The 13957-nt window shown below is 50.7% G+C and overlaps 10 protein-coding genes across 10 annotated transcripts; 2 read left to right on the top strand and 8 right to left on the bottom strand.

Annotated features, from left to right (window-relative positions):
* Positions 1–41: 41 nt before the first annotated feature.
* On the bottom strand, positions 42–3293 carry TbgDal_X10430 (hypothetical protein, conserved; the record flags this gene model as incomplete). Its single annotated transcript, XM_011779912.1, has 1 exon — positions 42–3293. The coding sequence occupies one exon, from the start codon at positions 3291–3293 to the stop codon at positions 42–44; it is 3252 nt and encodes a 1083-aa protein (XP_011778214.1).
* A 239-nt stretch (positions 3294–3532) lies between these two features.
* On the bottom strand, positions 3533–3835 carry TbgDal_X10420 (hypothetical protein, unlikely; the record flags this gene model as incomplete). Its single annotated transcript, XM_011779911.1, has 1 exon — positions 3533–3835. One exon carries the CDS (start codon positions 3833–3835, stop codon positions 3533–3535), a length of 303 nt encoding a protein of 100 aa, XP_011778213.1.
* Positions 3836–4140: 305 nt separating this feature from the next.
* Positions 4141–4506, top strand: TbgDal_X10410 (hypothetical protein, unlikely; the record flags this gene model as incomplete). The annotated part of the gene is made up of 1 exon (XM_011779910.1): positions 4141–4506. One exon carries the CDS (start codon positions 4141–4143, stop codon positions 4504–4506), a length of 366 nt encoding a protein of 121 aa, XP_011778212.1.
* Positions 4507–4818: 312 nt separating this feature from the next.
* TbgDal_X10400 (flagellum transition zone component, putative) lies at positions 4819–7737 on the bottom strand (the record flags this gene model as incomplete). The annotated part of the gene is made up of 1 exon (XM_011779909.1): positions 4819–7737. One exon carries the CDS (start codon positions 7735–7737, stop codon positions 4819–4821), a length of 2919 nt encoding a protein of 972 aa, XP_011778211.1.
* Positions 7738–7781: 44 nt separating this feature from the next.
* Positions 7782–8090, top strand: TbgDal_X10390 (hypothetical protein, unlikely; the record flags this gene model as incomplete). The annotated part of the gene is made up of 1 exon (XM_011779908.1): positions 7782–8090. One exon carries the CDS (start codon positions 7782–7784, stop codon positions 8088–8090), a length of 309 nt encoding a protein of 102 aa, XP_011778210.1.
* An 809-nt stretch (positions 8091–8899) lies between these two features.
* Positions 8900–9730, bottom strand: TbgDal_X10380 (ADP ribosylation factor 3, putative; the record flags this gene model as incomplete). The annotated part of the gene is made up of 1 exon (XM_011779907.1): positions 8900–9730. The coding sequence occupies one exon, from the start codon at positions 9728–9730 to the stop codon at positions 8900–8902; it is 831 nt and encodes a 276-aa protein (XP_011778209.1).
* Positions 9731–10108: 378 nt separating this feature from the next.
* On the bottom strand, positions 10109–11974 carry TbgDal_X10370 (hypothetical protein, conserved; the record flags this gene model as incomplete). Its single annotated transcript, XM_011779906.1, has 1 exon — positions 10109–11974. The coding sequence occupies one exon, from the start codon at positions 11972–11974 to the stop codon at positions 10109–10111; it is 1866 nt and encodes a 621-aa protein (XP_011778208.1).
* Positions 11975–12042: 68 nt separating this feature from the next.
* TbgDal_X10360 (hypothetical protein, unlikely) lies at positions 12043–12381 on the bottom strand (the record flags this gene model as incomplete). Its single annotated transcript, XM_011779905.1, has 1 exon — positions 12043–12381. One exon carries the CDS (start codon positions 12379–12381, stop codon positions 12043–12045), a length of 339 nt encoding a protein of 112 aa, XP_011778207.1.
* Positions 12382–12552: 171 nt separating this feature from the next.
* TbgDal_X10350 (GTP-binding protein homolog RAB1) lies at positions 12553–13233 on the bottom strand (the record flags this gene model as incomplete). Its single annotated transcript, XM_011779904.1, has 1 exon — positions 12553–13233. The coding sequence occupies one exon, from the start codon at positions 13231–13233 to the stop codon at positions 12553–12555; it is 681 nt and encodes a 226-aa protein (XP_011778206.1).
* A 200-nt stretch (positions 13234–13433) lies between these two features.
* TbgDal_X10340 (hypothetical protein, unlikely) lies at positions 13434–13742 on the bottom strand (the record flags this gene model as incomplete). The annotated part of the gene is made up of 1 exon (XM_011779903.1): positions 13434–13742. One exon carries the CDS (start codon positions 13740–13742, stop codon positions 13434–13436), a length of 309 nt encoding a protein of 102 aa, XP_011778205.1.
* Positions 13743–13957: the final 215 nt, after the last annotated feature.

Here is a 13957-nt window from a genome sequence, read left to right as displayed (position 1 = left end):
GGTAGAGGAGACGATAATGATATTTGGCACCGCTGCGACGTCTACACCTGACCAAAGAACCATGCCAAGACAACTTCATCCGTTGCACAGGGCTCCTTTGATTCTTTCATGGCGTCAGTTGGTGACGCGCATAACTCCACACAACGCATAACATCAAAGCCGAACCTCTCCACATTGGCCTTAAACACAAGCACATCCGACCTCATGACTCCAAGCTCCACCTCGTCAACATCAGGCGACATCATCACAGTCCGCATCATACGGGCAAAAGTACCTAACATTGGCACAACAACACCACGGCAGTCGCTAACGGGCACAAGAGGGTTTAGGAGGTGCATGACTCGGGCTGTTTCTCGTAGCGTTGTCATGACCCACGGGCTTCCGACGTCTTGCCACTCTCTTCTAGCAGTGTCAGCAAGCACCCCTACCTTCTCCTTTACAAGTGCTGCTATTTTTCCCAGTAGTTCCAAACGACACATCTGGCAACCCTGGCGAACACGCTCTAGGTCCTCTGAGATGGAGGAAGGCAAATTATCACCATCAACCACCCTCTCCCAGCGCCTTTGCATGAGCGGAATACCGTCGTAGAGCAGCGCAAGATTCTGGGAAGCTACAGCCATGTGTGGAACGGTGATAGATTCAAGGGTACCGGTCTCCACAGCCATCGCACCTAGCAGGAGAGCAGCGCACTGTGAATTGTATAGCCTCAAGAGATCGTACACCTTTCCCATGATGTCAAAAGCAAGAAATGGGAACCGACCCAGGTAGCCATCATAATCATGCAACATCTCGAGAAGTATTTGCAGGGATACACTCACCACTCGTCCATCGAATTGTCCACCCAACGAAGGTAATATAAACGGCTTATTTACTTTAGCCTCACCGACTGCCGTAGAATTGAGATCCGGTACCGCATCTGGCTCCTTCGATGGAGCCACTGCCGTCTCCTGACACGTCTTCGGCGAACTGGGGTGAGTTTCGCGCGAGTCCTTAAAATCAGTGAAAACAATGAGCGCCCGCAACGCGCTGACGGCTTCGTCACCACCATTAAATATTACGGAAACACGGGACTGAAAATCCGCATCTGAGTCACACGGAACCCACTTCTCTCCCTCTAGCGTCAGGCGTATCCTTTCGATATTTGCCGCGTGACGTGACCGAACGTGTTCCTTTCCGAGCCGCACCACAGCGGCTTTAAGCTGCTTACCCGAAAGGCAGCTCCAGGGGTCACCTAAATCACCAACCATCGCCGCAACGTCGTGAAATACTGCGACCATGCCCTGCATGAAATCGTACCCGGACTTCACAAGTGTCTCGAGATCGTGCACATTGGTAGGGACGCACGAAGGCCGTGACCGCGCTTCCAAAAACAGCGCAACCGTCCCCTCTGCCGCGGCGAACAACGCAACTAAGTTCCTCCTGCTCATATCCCACAAACTTTCCTCACCATCATGAGCACCACCGTCGCGGAAACTGGAACGCACACTAGCCCCAACGACGAGAAGAGCCCAACAACGAGAGGCCTGCCTCACTGCCTGGGATATTTGAACGGCGATCGCACTAAAAATCCGCATAAAAGCGGGGAAGCGGCACGAGTCGGACAGGCCAATGAGTGATAACTTCTCTTCACGTGAGCTGTCACCAGCCACGGCGACTTCCAGAAGAGAATTTGCTCCTTTCTCACCCACAGCACCACTGTCCATCATGCCCGTCACAAACACGCTTCGAGCGTTCGTCCACATAATATCAGGCAGTCGCTCCCGGTTTTGGTGAATGATGGTTGGCAATAGATTCATTTCTCCCGCTGCTCTCACCGCTCTCAACAAGCGGCCTTCCTCCACATCTGATCCTGGCAACGGGTTGAAAGTGAGCTCAATTTCTCTCATGATCATTTTATGAAGACTCTCTTTCGCCAGCAACATCCGCTCGGGAACATCCCTTAACACCCTCACCCGCGTGAAGTTTCCAGTCTCAGAGAAGTTGTTGTTGTTGTTGTTGTTGGCCTCACCTGCCCCTGCGGCGGCCCCGCACCATAAAGCTTTGTACAAGGCACAATAGTTTTCAACCACGGCTGGGAGCTCAGTCATGTCTCTCTCCGGAAGCGATATCCAGTTTTCATTGGCTGACAGCGCTGAGAGTGTCTCCATCATCCCCACGGCCAAGTCCCGGGAAGCAGTCAAACCATGTCGAATGCGGTAGTTCTGTGCGATCGTCATCATCTCCCTGACAAAACCCGTCCCATAGGCATCGACATCCGCCCTTGTTTGCTGAAGGTCGTCAAGAGCCCTGCGCGCCTCCCCAGCACGATCCGTGAAATCCTGCGACACGATGAAAAACTGGTCCGCACGGCTCTGCACATGACGCAATAAGCAGCTCTCCACCGCGCCTTCCCACTCGCGTAATTTCTTCATGCGCTTTTCAATCTCCTCAAAATCATCTGAGAACGTTGTAGCGGTGATCGGAACTCCATCTTCATCTATCTTACTTCCTCCTCGTTCTTCAATTACCCGCTCCAGAAGGCGGAGCTCGTTGGCCGCATCGTACGATGTGTCAAAGAATTCCTCTGGCACACCCTGGGGCCACGGTAGGTTTTCATTTAGTGCGCACGACAGAACGGAACCGAGTTGTGGCGTAGCCGCGGGAACATTCGCCAAGGGTTCCACCCCTTTTTTGTTTTCACTTAATGTCCCTGACACAAGTTGCAGATATGGCATGTAGTCCCAGTTTTGATTATACCTGGTCATCAACGTATCTGACGACGGTTGCTCGTTAGTAACAGTCCCTGCCCGCTTCATGTAGGTCTTGTGATCCAAAGCATTGGACACAATCCCAACGAACCAAGAGCCCCACCTAAAATTGTCCCTTGCTTGACGTGGATCGTTTAAAATAGAAATGAAGCTTTGTCCAATGCTAGACCCAAGTTCCACAAAATACGCCCGGGTGACAGGGTCCAGGTCAGCAAGTGGGTCACCATCCAACTGGCTCTCCGGCGTGTCGCTACCCGACAGAATTCCTGCCGGAGCCTGAACAACAGCCTGCACCAGGCTTTGCGGCAAAGAGGCGCCGCCGCCCTCCGCGATCCATCGCGCTAAACGCCCGTGCAACGCCCCTGAGGATACGCCGTTACGAATGCATTCCTCCAGGACAAGCGGGGGGACCCCAAGCGCCTGCGCCAGTCGGTGGTGACTCCATCCGCGTTTTGCCATCAGGAAGGCGCAAAGCTTAGCAACCGGGTCGCAGGATTCAGCTGCCTGGTGGAGTGGTACACAGTCCACGGGGTGACCTGTTGACATAACTGCTATTCGTGACTGTATCCTCCTTCACAACCTCTTGATCCTCTTTACAGTCAGTCACGTAGCGGTTCAATTTTAAGACAAGAAAGTGAAAGTTGGTTAACGCATCATCTCCCAGGCGATGTGGTCCCACATGAAAAAAGGAAAAGCAGGGGTACAAGCAAGAAGCATATCATCACAAGGGGGGAGTATGCGCAAATGTGGCAAAATCTGTACCAGCACATCATTGTCTTTCCCGATCAGCTCAGCGTAACTCCTGAATGCCGTAAACTAAGGCGAAGCTGCAGCTCATAACGGCAGATGCAGCACTTCAGGCAATTTTTCTTCGGTTGGGTTACACCACTGTCACCATCAGAGTGCGACGGCACCTTGCGGAGACCAACGGCTTCTCTGCCAGCACCGCAAACAAGACGGGGGGACAAAACACCGCACACTCCGACCTCCAAGCAAAGGAAGCGCTTCACCATACCGTAGAGGAGAGCAATATAGGCAACTACACACTGGAAAAACGGGAGCGGAACCGCCTCCCGACCCCTGCTCATACACTTAAACGCCTCATACACCGACGTTCACGACTAGCTTATCAGAGTGCGGCAGAAACACGTGAATCATGCCGACATTGTGTCCACTATCGGCTGCGATAAATATGGCGGAAAAAAAATCAAACGGGAAATGAGGCAACAGAGCGTCAACGTGTTTCAGAGTAACACATGATCAATAATCGATAGGTAAAAATGACTTTAAAAACTGTATCCCCGGATTGATTCCTCTCGCCACCCCCCCCCCTTTCGTCGCATACCGTACTCCATTATATCGAAGTGCACACACAGCACTTTAAAGAATAATAATGACGAATGGCGCAGAAATAAACGACGTACCAGATGGACGGAAGGAAAAAAAAACAAGCACAAACTCATTGCCGAGTGACAGGACAAATCCAAAGCATAAAAGCAGACACCACTGTGCATCCTGTACACTGCAACCGATAGCGGCGCTCAACCACAAAGAACTCTATGAATATGAACACCACATACCTCATCTTGACGTGCCCATCTGCGGTGGCAATACGCGTACGTGTCAAAGAAAAGCGCATGTGCGACCGCAAAAAAAAAAAGACAAAAAGGAGGTGCATAAATTTAGAGATAGTCACAGGGGACGGATAACAGTAGAAGTCAAACAAATAACTCTACAAACGAAAAGAATCGCGAAGTAAACTAATTCCGTTCGATTCAATGTGGAAACTGAAAGTGGAAGACGCCTACAGTGGCGATTGTTTCCCATCAAAGAAAAAGTAAGCAGCAGGTACCTTCTACCATACACCACGAGTAGAAACACAGCACCGTCAAAGAACCAAGTACTAATGGCAACCTTCCTCACAGTCTAAATGTTTGCCGTACCAAAAACATGAAAAAAGTGTGCACTCACTCAATAGAAGCCGTAGTAACCTTAACGATAGCGAAATGCCCATGCACAACCGCTACGCAACCACACACACACACAACAAAATCGTCACCTGGTGTACTTCTCACGGAACAGGTGCCGGTGGCACAGAAACTCTTGGAGGTGGCACGGCAACATTCACATCAGAGAGCTCATTCTCAGATGAAGCAATAGATCCTGCAGATTCTTGTGGGACAGGTGCCGGTGGCACAGAAACTCTTGGAGGTGGCACGGCAACATTCACATCAGAGAGTTTATTCTCAGATGAAGCAATAGATCCTGCAGATTCTCGTGGGACAGGTGCCGGTGGCACAGAAACTCTTGGAGGTGGCACGGCAACATTCACATCAGAGAGTTTATTCTCAGATGAAGCAATAGATCCTGCAGATTCTCGTGGGACAGGTGCCGGTGGCACAGAAACTCTTGGAGGTGGCACGGCAACATTCACATCAGAGAGTTTATTCTCAGATGAAGCAATAGATCCTGCAGATTCTTGTGGGACAGGTGCCGGTGGCACAGAAACTCTTGGAGGTGGCACGGCAACATTCACATCAGAGAGCTCATTCTCAGATGAAGCAATAGATCCTGCAGATTCTCGTGGGACAGGTGCCGGTGGCACAGAAACTCTCGGAGGTGGCACGGCAACATTCACATCAGAGAGTTTATTCTCAGATGAAGCAATAGATCCTGCAGATTCTTGTGGGACAGGTGCCGGTGGCACAGAAACTCTCGGAGGTGGCACGGCAACATTCACATCAGAGAGTTTATTCTCAGATGAAGCAATAGATCCTGCAGATTCTCGTGGGACAGGTGCCGGTGGCACAGAAACTCTTGGAGGTGGTGAAGCAACTGTAAGAACTGCAGCTACGCCATTGCTGCTCACCGTGCGCAGAGTTAAGGGCATCCTGGAGACAACTTCAGGGATTAATTGCCCATCGCTATTGCCATGCAGTCGAAATGATGGGGTTTTGCCCTCCTCTATTCCCACAGCAAGGTCGCTCAACTCGCTGCCTGAATCATCACTAGAATCAACACCAGCGGTCATCAGTCCTCTAGGCAGTTGAACCGCACCCTCCTCTGTTGAAATCGACGTGACGATATCGCCCTTGCTGCTCTCAACCAGTGAAGTCCGCTCTGCAGATATTACGGCGGAGCTTGCTGGATAGCTAACGGCGCCACCGTCGGGATCGGTTCTCTCTGTGGGTGGAACGGGAGCGTCGCCAGAGCTCCCTTTCTGTGAAGACATTACATTTCCCTTCACAGGCGAAGATGCGTCTTCGTTCCCTGGGTGGCTGACTTGCATGCCATGAGAGCTACTTTGGCTCTGGGTAGTGTCGGTTATGGACAATTTCGAGAGACCCGACACGGGGGAGAGAGTGGTTGACGAACTGGCCGGCGCGCTCGTCGACGAGACTTGCCGGACGATTAGAACATCGTCAATATGCTTTGTAAGCAACCGCTGCCTCTGTGAATTATCCATGAAAGGGGTTACTATTTTCTTGGGTAGTTGGTGTAACTCGGTCTGCTGTTCCTCATCTCCTACAACGGTTCCACCACCCTCTATAAGACGTCCCTGTTCGAACGACTTGTCTGGAAGCAGTCGCTCGCACCTTTCTTTCCACATCAAGCAAGAGCGTCGAAGCTGCATCTCTCTATCCTGAGCCAGTGCTCGTTCTTGTTGAACAGCTTCCTGAAGGCACCGCTCCATAGACTCCTTCATTTCGCGCTGGCGGGTGAAAAACTCCCGGTGATATGCCGCTTCGCGTGCATTATGCTGCTTTAACAGGGTCAAAAGGGCATCACGTTCCTTAACCACAGCCTTTACCTCCTCAGGACCTCCCACCGTGTGCATCATCTGTTCGAAGGCTTGAAGCCGCTCTCGAGCCTCAGCCAGCTCACACTGGGTGGCCCTCAGTTCCTCCTGCACCCGTGTCAGAGCTAAGGCCGTTTTTCTGAACAAGCACAACTCCTTAGATATCAACTCATTCTCCTCCCGGACCTGCTCAAGGGTACTTTTTGTGCGCATAGCGTCGTCCATGCATTTTCGCAGTGCTGTAGCGTTCTCAGACGCTCTTTCCTTTAGCTCAGCGATAAAGAGATCCTTTGCCCGTGAAGTCTCCGCTTCTCTCTGTAACTTCGACCTAGCTGGGTGATTTTGTGCACCTCCAGCGCCGCCACTAGATGGAACCTCGGCCACGAGGCGAGTCACTTCGGCCTGATAAACAGCCAACTCCATCTTCAACTCCTGCAACTTCGAAACCCGTGCATCCCTTTTCCAGACTGCCAACTGGGCATGTGATTGCTGCAGCCGCCTCCACACCTCACCATTTTCTCTGGTAAGACGCGCCACCTCAGTGTCCGTGCCATTATAACACCCCCCTACTTCAGCAGGTTCTGTCACGCCCGAGGGAACCGGAACCCTCGGCGCTCGAAACGCACGAAGTGCTGCCTCAAGCTCCTTCAGCTGCACATCTTTGGTGAGTAACTGAGCCTTATATTTAGCGTTCTCGTTTTTGAGGGTGATGATTTGGTCGTCTACTGAAAGAGCCGCGCGGCAATCCACTACCTTCGCACGAAACCGTTTACTGTGTGACTCTCTATACGGTCTGAGAAAATCCCTAATGGCCCCAGTTCCAGACCCCGTTGCAGAGCCCGGAGGAGGGGACTTCCGCGCCTTCACACATGTTGTAAAGTCCCGTTTCGATGAGTGACATCTTTTTTGAGCTCCGTTGCACTCCCACAACATTGGCGTTACTGCGCGATGCCCTACTTCGTCCTTCTTTTGGGTGCTGTATAAAAGTGACAGCAGTGTGGGTCCACATCCCGAGACGTCACGTTCCCCGGGGGCTGCAGAAAGGGCTTTGGAATCCACAACCTCGCCCTCATTCACATCAGCCGCCGCAGGATACTGCACTCCACAGGTTTCCAGGAGTTCAGCAGGAGCTTCTACAACAAGTTGTTGCGGTGACGTGGGAGTTGTAATGTTACCCACACCACTTTGCATCCTTGGAAGTGCCCACTTCTGGATTTGGATTGTCACCTTTATATATGGGTGCGCATGGCCCCATAGCGAAGACGAAAGAGGGGGCACTTGGGATTAGCAACAGGCAAAGATACAAAAAAAACAGCATAAATAAATTGAATACTCTTTGTAAGCAATTGTATTCCCTCACTCGGTTATCCGGTTTGTCAATTTCCCTCACAACGCTACAAAGGAGGCGTGAACACCATGAGAAAAGCTTCCACTCATGTGATGGTGTAGAACAAGTCGTTAAGACCGGAATAACTGTTGGCTGCGCCGACCGCAGGAAAATTTTTTTAAAGCAACCACCGGCCTCCAGTAGCAACTATGAATAATAATCAAAACAACACCATAAGGCGTGTATCCAACCCCAATTAGGCGGACTTCCATTAGTAGAAATAAGCTAGAGAAGTAAAAAAAAATCTACAAGGTGTCCCCGCATTCACTCCCCACGCGTTCGCCCATCGAATCACTTCACCACCTGCAAGCGAAATCGGCACAAAAGGGAGGAGGAGCACGGCACACGCCGTCAAACCCGTCAGAAACAAAACCGGCGAGGACAGTGCAGAAAACATTTTGTCATCACCTTCTCAGCCACAAGTTGAATTCCTTCAATTACCAACCGAATTGCTGTACTGTGGTGCGCTGAGGCGAGAGTTGCTTCCGCAAACCACATCGGCACGTGATGTGAGCACAGAAAGTGGCTGGAAAGAACCACAGCCAACAAACCTGGGTCCGTTGTGCGTACTCACCAGAATTTCGTTCCGCACTTTAATCCTATATTCCATTTTGGGGCCTTAAATGAAACAAAGTAAGAGAACGCGGAAAAAATGTAGGAAATGGAGCGGGCCTAACGTGTCTCTCGCGCACAGCGGAAGAAAAGAGCTGGGTTGAAAGTACGACACACGCGAATTAGGCAAACGTGTTTCCTTTAGGAAACCTGAAGCCTTTTGAAACAGCTGATAGGGGGGAAATAGAATAAACAAATAGAACATTTTACACAGATTTGCCTTACTGTTGCGACAATTGCTCGTGGGGGTTCCCCTATGATCCACACGCTCCAGACCGCCCCATGGCCAGTTGTGAGGGAGGCACGCAAAATAAAATAAAATAATAGCAAGCCCTGAAGAGGTGGAGCTTCCAATTATACTTGGCCGTCTGGCCTTAACGATGGGCGTCTCTTTTTCAGGGTGTCTACCACCCACGACAAGCCGGAGCTCAACCCCTCCCCTGTCTCAGCCGAGCAGAGCTCGATGTGCCATGGGCGATTAATTGTGTCACGCAGGTTGAGTGATGACATAACCTCCTCCTGCGACGCCGCTTCTGGGATGTCTTGCTTGTTCGCAAACAGCAGAAGCGGCACACCTACTAACTTTTCCTCCTCTAAAATATAGTGAAGCTCCGTCCTTGCTTCCTCTATCCTCTCCATATCAGCAGAATCAATAACGAACACGAGCGCATCAGTATGGTCAAAGTAGTGCCGCCAGTAAGATCGGAGAGACTTCTGACCTCCAACGTCCCACACAACAAATTTCAACTCATCTGCGGTGATGTTTTGAATGTTAAACCCCTGCGTTGGGAAAGTGTCGGATACTTCCTCTTCACATATCCTCCTCAAAAGACGCGTCTTACCGGCGTTGTCAAGGCCGAGCATCAGGATCCGACGCGTTCGGCGCGAAAAGGGTCGGATCTTGAGAAGGAACTCCAACAGGCCCATGCGTGGCGGATTGGGGGGGGGGAGCACGTCTTCACCTGCGGCCCCAGAGCCAGACGAAGTAAGAATGACGATAACAGCACCGTTCTTTTGACAATCAATTCGTGCCGATTCACAGTCGTTGTCTTGGTTTGGTTTCGATTCACGCAGCGGTTGGAAGGTATGCAAAAAAATTGAACAACGTGAAAAGAAAAGTTTTTTACGGTACGAGGACCAGCAGGAACTCAGGAAGCAACAGCGGTGCCAGCGTTGAAAGAACATATCACCCGGTGCGAAAAAACAACAACAAAAGATAAGCGTTGGAAAGCACTTGATTTCGACAGATTCTGCAGAATAAAAAAAAAGAGAGGAATATGAAGAAATACATCACCAAAAATTAGGTTTTCCACGTGCCTTTTCCCCCTGCTTGCTTCGCCCTTGGAAAAAAAAATGCAGAGAAGCAACCTCCGGAGCGGAATTCAACACAAAAGAGTAAAAAATAAATAAACTCGTGGAAACAGCAAGAAACTAGTGTAAAAATTAGCTGATGATAATTACAAAGCAAACATTCAGAGGAGGGGGAAACGGGGGGGAGCAGAAGGAAGGAGAAAGTCGTCGCCAGAGGAACGGATTCAGCAACGTTAAATGCCATACGGTCTGTCAATCTCGTATAACCTCAAACGTTCCATCATCGTATTTGTCACAGTGTATCTCCTTTTTCTCCCCACACTCAGCGGCGCCATGCGCCCTCCGGCGTCTTAACTCCCTATTTTTGCGGTCGCGGTTGCTTCGTTGCCTGCTACTGCGCTCTGGCCGTGACTTGGGTTTAGATCCGGTTGACGTTAGCAATACGCTCTGCATTTCTCGTGAAAGAACATCGATATTTGCCTTCATGCTGGATGTCATCACCGCCGACTGTTCAGCTCCCGGTAGGGAATTCACCGACACGGGTTCCTTCAACTGTATCCGAGTCCTTGGTGGTAGACTCTCATCAGCATCGCTGCCGTTTCCTGCAAGGGACTCTTCATCTGTCAGGCGTAACTCCTCTTCCTCTTCATCTCCCCCGACACCAAAGAAACCATCGTCCAACGTCACCGCCTCCCCTAAACTAAAACCGCCACCACGACCGTCAAACGTGATCCCCTCCAAATTGCTTGTTCGGGGCATGTTCGCATGGAAACTATCAGTATAACCGCCAATAGAAGTTAATGAATCCCCTGCTACTGCTTTGTCCCTCCGTAACAGTGATGCGGCCGCTGCCACAGCTGGGGATGGCAAACGACGGACACAACTAGCATTATGGCTGCTGCTGAGCGTCTCCGCCTCGTCGTCCGCTGCAGCCTCGCTGCTCTGGACACCAATATGGCCGCCAACGTCCCCAAAGCATTCTTCACATGTCTCATCAGCTTCAAGGTCATCAAAGAAGCCCTTCGCTATCCCATTTTCCTCCACATCCTTTTCCTCACACACCACGTCTCCGCAACCGCGCGTCGTCGCGTGCGTGAGGGAAAGGACTTCTCTTCGCGGTGTTGGCGGGGCGCAACCGCCTCTGTGGGGATTATGTCCACTGCGTGTCTCACCCATTTCTCTCTCCTTGCGCAACCTCCGCAGTTCCTCCTTCTCATGCAACTGGCGCCTTGCTGACTCGTCTAATGTCCGGGTGCTATGACGCTCAATGTGCTGGAAACAAGAATTTATCTCCCCTTCAAGCGACAGTACCTTAACAAGGAGGAATGGCGTCTCAAAAGCATCCCATAGGGATTCCATGCCATCACCTGTCACCGCACTGATGCTCACAAATATTGCCGACGTCGAATAACATTCCGGAGGCGGTCGACCGCCAGACACCGCCAAAACCATCGGAGTTGTCGTCCGGCGAAGGGATTTGCACACGGCACTAACGTCACGCTCCGACACAACAAGCGACTCCCTGGGGGCATCGCGGAAGTTAATTACAATTACGATACATGTGGTTGGTGGGACGTGGGGCGCTTCACGCACAACGTACTCGAGCGACTCTTTCCGTCTCCTATCAATGACAAATAGAGCGACATGGCAGCCGCGGTAAACATCCACGGTGTGCATATCCGCTACCGTGCCGGATGTGCCAGAGGGTGTTGCATCGTCGACAACATCCCATAACTCAACCTTTGCTCCCCCACACTCTACCATAGTATTGGTTGAAGTGCGGCTTCTATAAAAAAACGTCCCAGCGCTGATCCCTGTTGATGGAGTATAGCGAGTAGCGGGCACGTAACCACAGAGCCTCGAGACAACTGTGGACTTTCCAGTGCCTCCCATACCACGGACGACAGCCTTCATGTTTAAATGTTTGCCCAGCTGTATTGCCTGCTGTACATCCGGATGTATGGGCCAAATGTTCGTCCTACCACCAACAGTACATCGGTCGATCAACCCGCGTGGGTAGCTGTCAAAGCCGCTCGCCACACAACCGTCTCGACAACCAGTGACGGGCGGGACCGTCGCCGAATTATCAGGTATTTCCGATGGTTTAAAAAGTGGCATGCAATGCCTATACGAGTAATGCTAATATTTATAATGATGCTGTCTTCTTCCCAGTTATTTCGTCGTTGCTACTGGTCAAGCTGACCTTCCTCAGCACTAATCTCGTTTTGGTGGTGATGTTGTTTCACGACCCATGAGGGAAAGAAGAAAAAAAAGAAAGTGAAACTGGAACACATTTTCATCAAGAGGCAAAGCGGAGTTGCACCCACAGATGCACAGACAGGGACACACATGCAACCACAAAAGAGTCTCCGCGCACAGAGGATAGTAAAACGAGAAGCGCGTGGAAAAAAAACATTTGTAGATAACGTACAATGAAAAGAGGGAGGGAATATGATCACCACACAAAAGGTCACGGGAACCTTTCCCCCACTACACCCTCCCCCACTGGCCGGCGTTCGATTCATGTCTACCGTACCAACGGGCACGCGTGTCGAGCACTGGAAAACAATGCACTATGCGTGTGTGTGTGTGTGTGTGTGTGTGTGTGTGTATACTTCCACAAACACGCGCCGAGTAATGTGAGATAAAATTTAAAAGCACAGCCGAAAATAACGGGCAGCTCCTTTACCCAGCGGCTACATAACACTGCACTTTTTCTTCTTTGACTTTTTGGACGACTTCTTCCCCGCTCCACCAGATTTCGATGACTTCCCTGCGTTCCCCGCACCTGTGGAGCCGTTTCCATCCGCCTCACTCTTTAATTTGCCGGTCCGTCCACATTCGCCCCCCGGCGCCTCGCTAACGCACATTGCTGCCACGTACTCGAACAACTGGGTGACATTAAATCCATCCTTCGTAGAGACGCGAAACAAAGGCAACTGCAACTTAACAGCGAGTTTCTCCACCTCTTCAGCCACTACAGCGGCCTGCCGTGCAAGATCAAACTTTGTCTGGCACAGAACCATTGGTATGCTTCCACACACACGCTCAACGCACCTCTTCCACATCTCTATTCTCGCGAAACTCTCGCTACTGTCGGTGCTGAAAACCAGGATAGCCACCGCGGCATCAAGGTAATAAATATCCTTTACAGAACTAACTGTTTCTTGCCCAGCCGTATCCCAAAGAAAGAGGTTCACTGTCGTGCTACGTTGACGGAGACAAACGCTCTTCTCCATATACTCCACACCGACAGTCCTATTGTACTGATTACTGAATGTGCCCGTGACGAAGCGCCGCAGCAAAGACGATTTCCCAACATTCTCATCACCAATCACAATTACTTTCACTCCGTTTAACCCACCTCTCTTCAACATCGCTAATAACTCCTCAAGCCACACTCTCCTCTTCCGCAGAGCCACACACACAACAGTTTGTACCAGGGATATGAGCTAAGCGGCAACGAGAGCAGTGTTTAGCTACTATGAAACCCTTCACAACAGAAGACACGTCCGACTACCTACAGTCACTTTGCAAAATAGCCGATAACACAGCACACAAAAAGGGAAAATAGAGTTCAAAAGCAAAAAAAAATAGGGTCAAACACACCGTTGTACGCGAGGCCAACGTGCATGTGTGGACTCAAAACCGCACACGAAGCAGATGGCCAAGAGGAGTGAAAAGGAAATGCGACAATCAACCCACAAAAAAATGAGTGGAGATAAGTTTCCCTATAAGCACTAGCACAAGAGTACAAGAGAAGAGGGGAAAGAAGACTACCAATATTTGATACATCGTTACCACTTTTGCCCTCCAGTGGTGCCCCACAAGCGGCATGCACAATGCGGTTTTGAGCACCAGGCAATAAAGGAATGCAACCAATCATCGACGCGCACAGGCGGAGAGCAAAGGAAGTACAAATAATAATAATAATTGCTAACAATAATAATAATAATAACGTTTATCAAAACAATGGGGGTAGCAACAAAGCAACCGCACCACGTAACGACGGATCGGAAGGTGTGAGATAAGATGAAGGGAGGGGTGGGGTGGAAAGGCCCCCACATTCCTCCTTTACCTAGCGGAATTCGTATCAGCAGC

The sequence above is a fragment of the Trypanosoma brucei genome, chromosome 10 (assembly GCF_000210295.1).
Source record: "Trypanosoma brucei gambiense DAL972 chromosome 10, complete sequence".
In the NCBI taxonomy this organism is placed as follows: Eukaryota; Euglenozoa; class Kinetoplastea; order Trypanosomatida; family Trypanosomatidae; genus Trypanosoma; species Trypanosoma brucei.
This window is presented reverse-complemented; position numbering and strand designations above follow the sequence as displayed.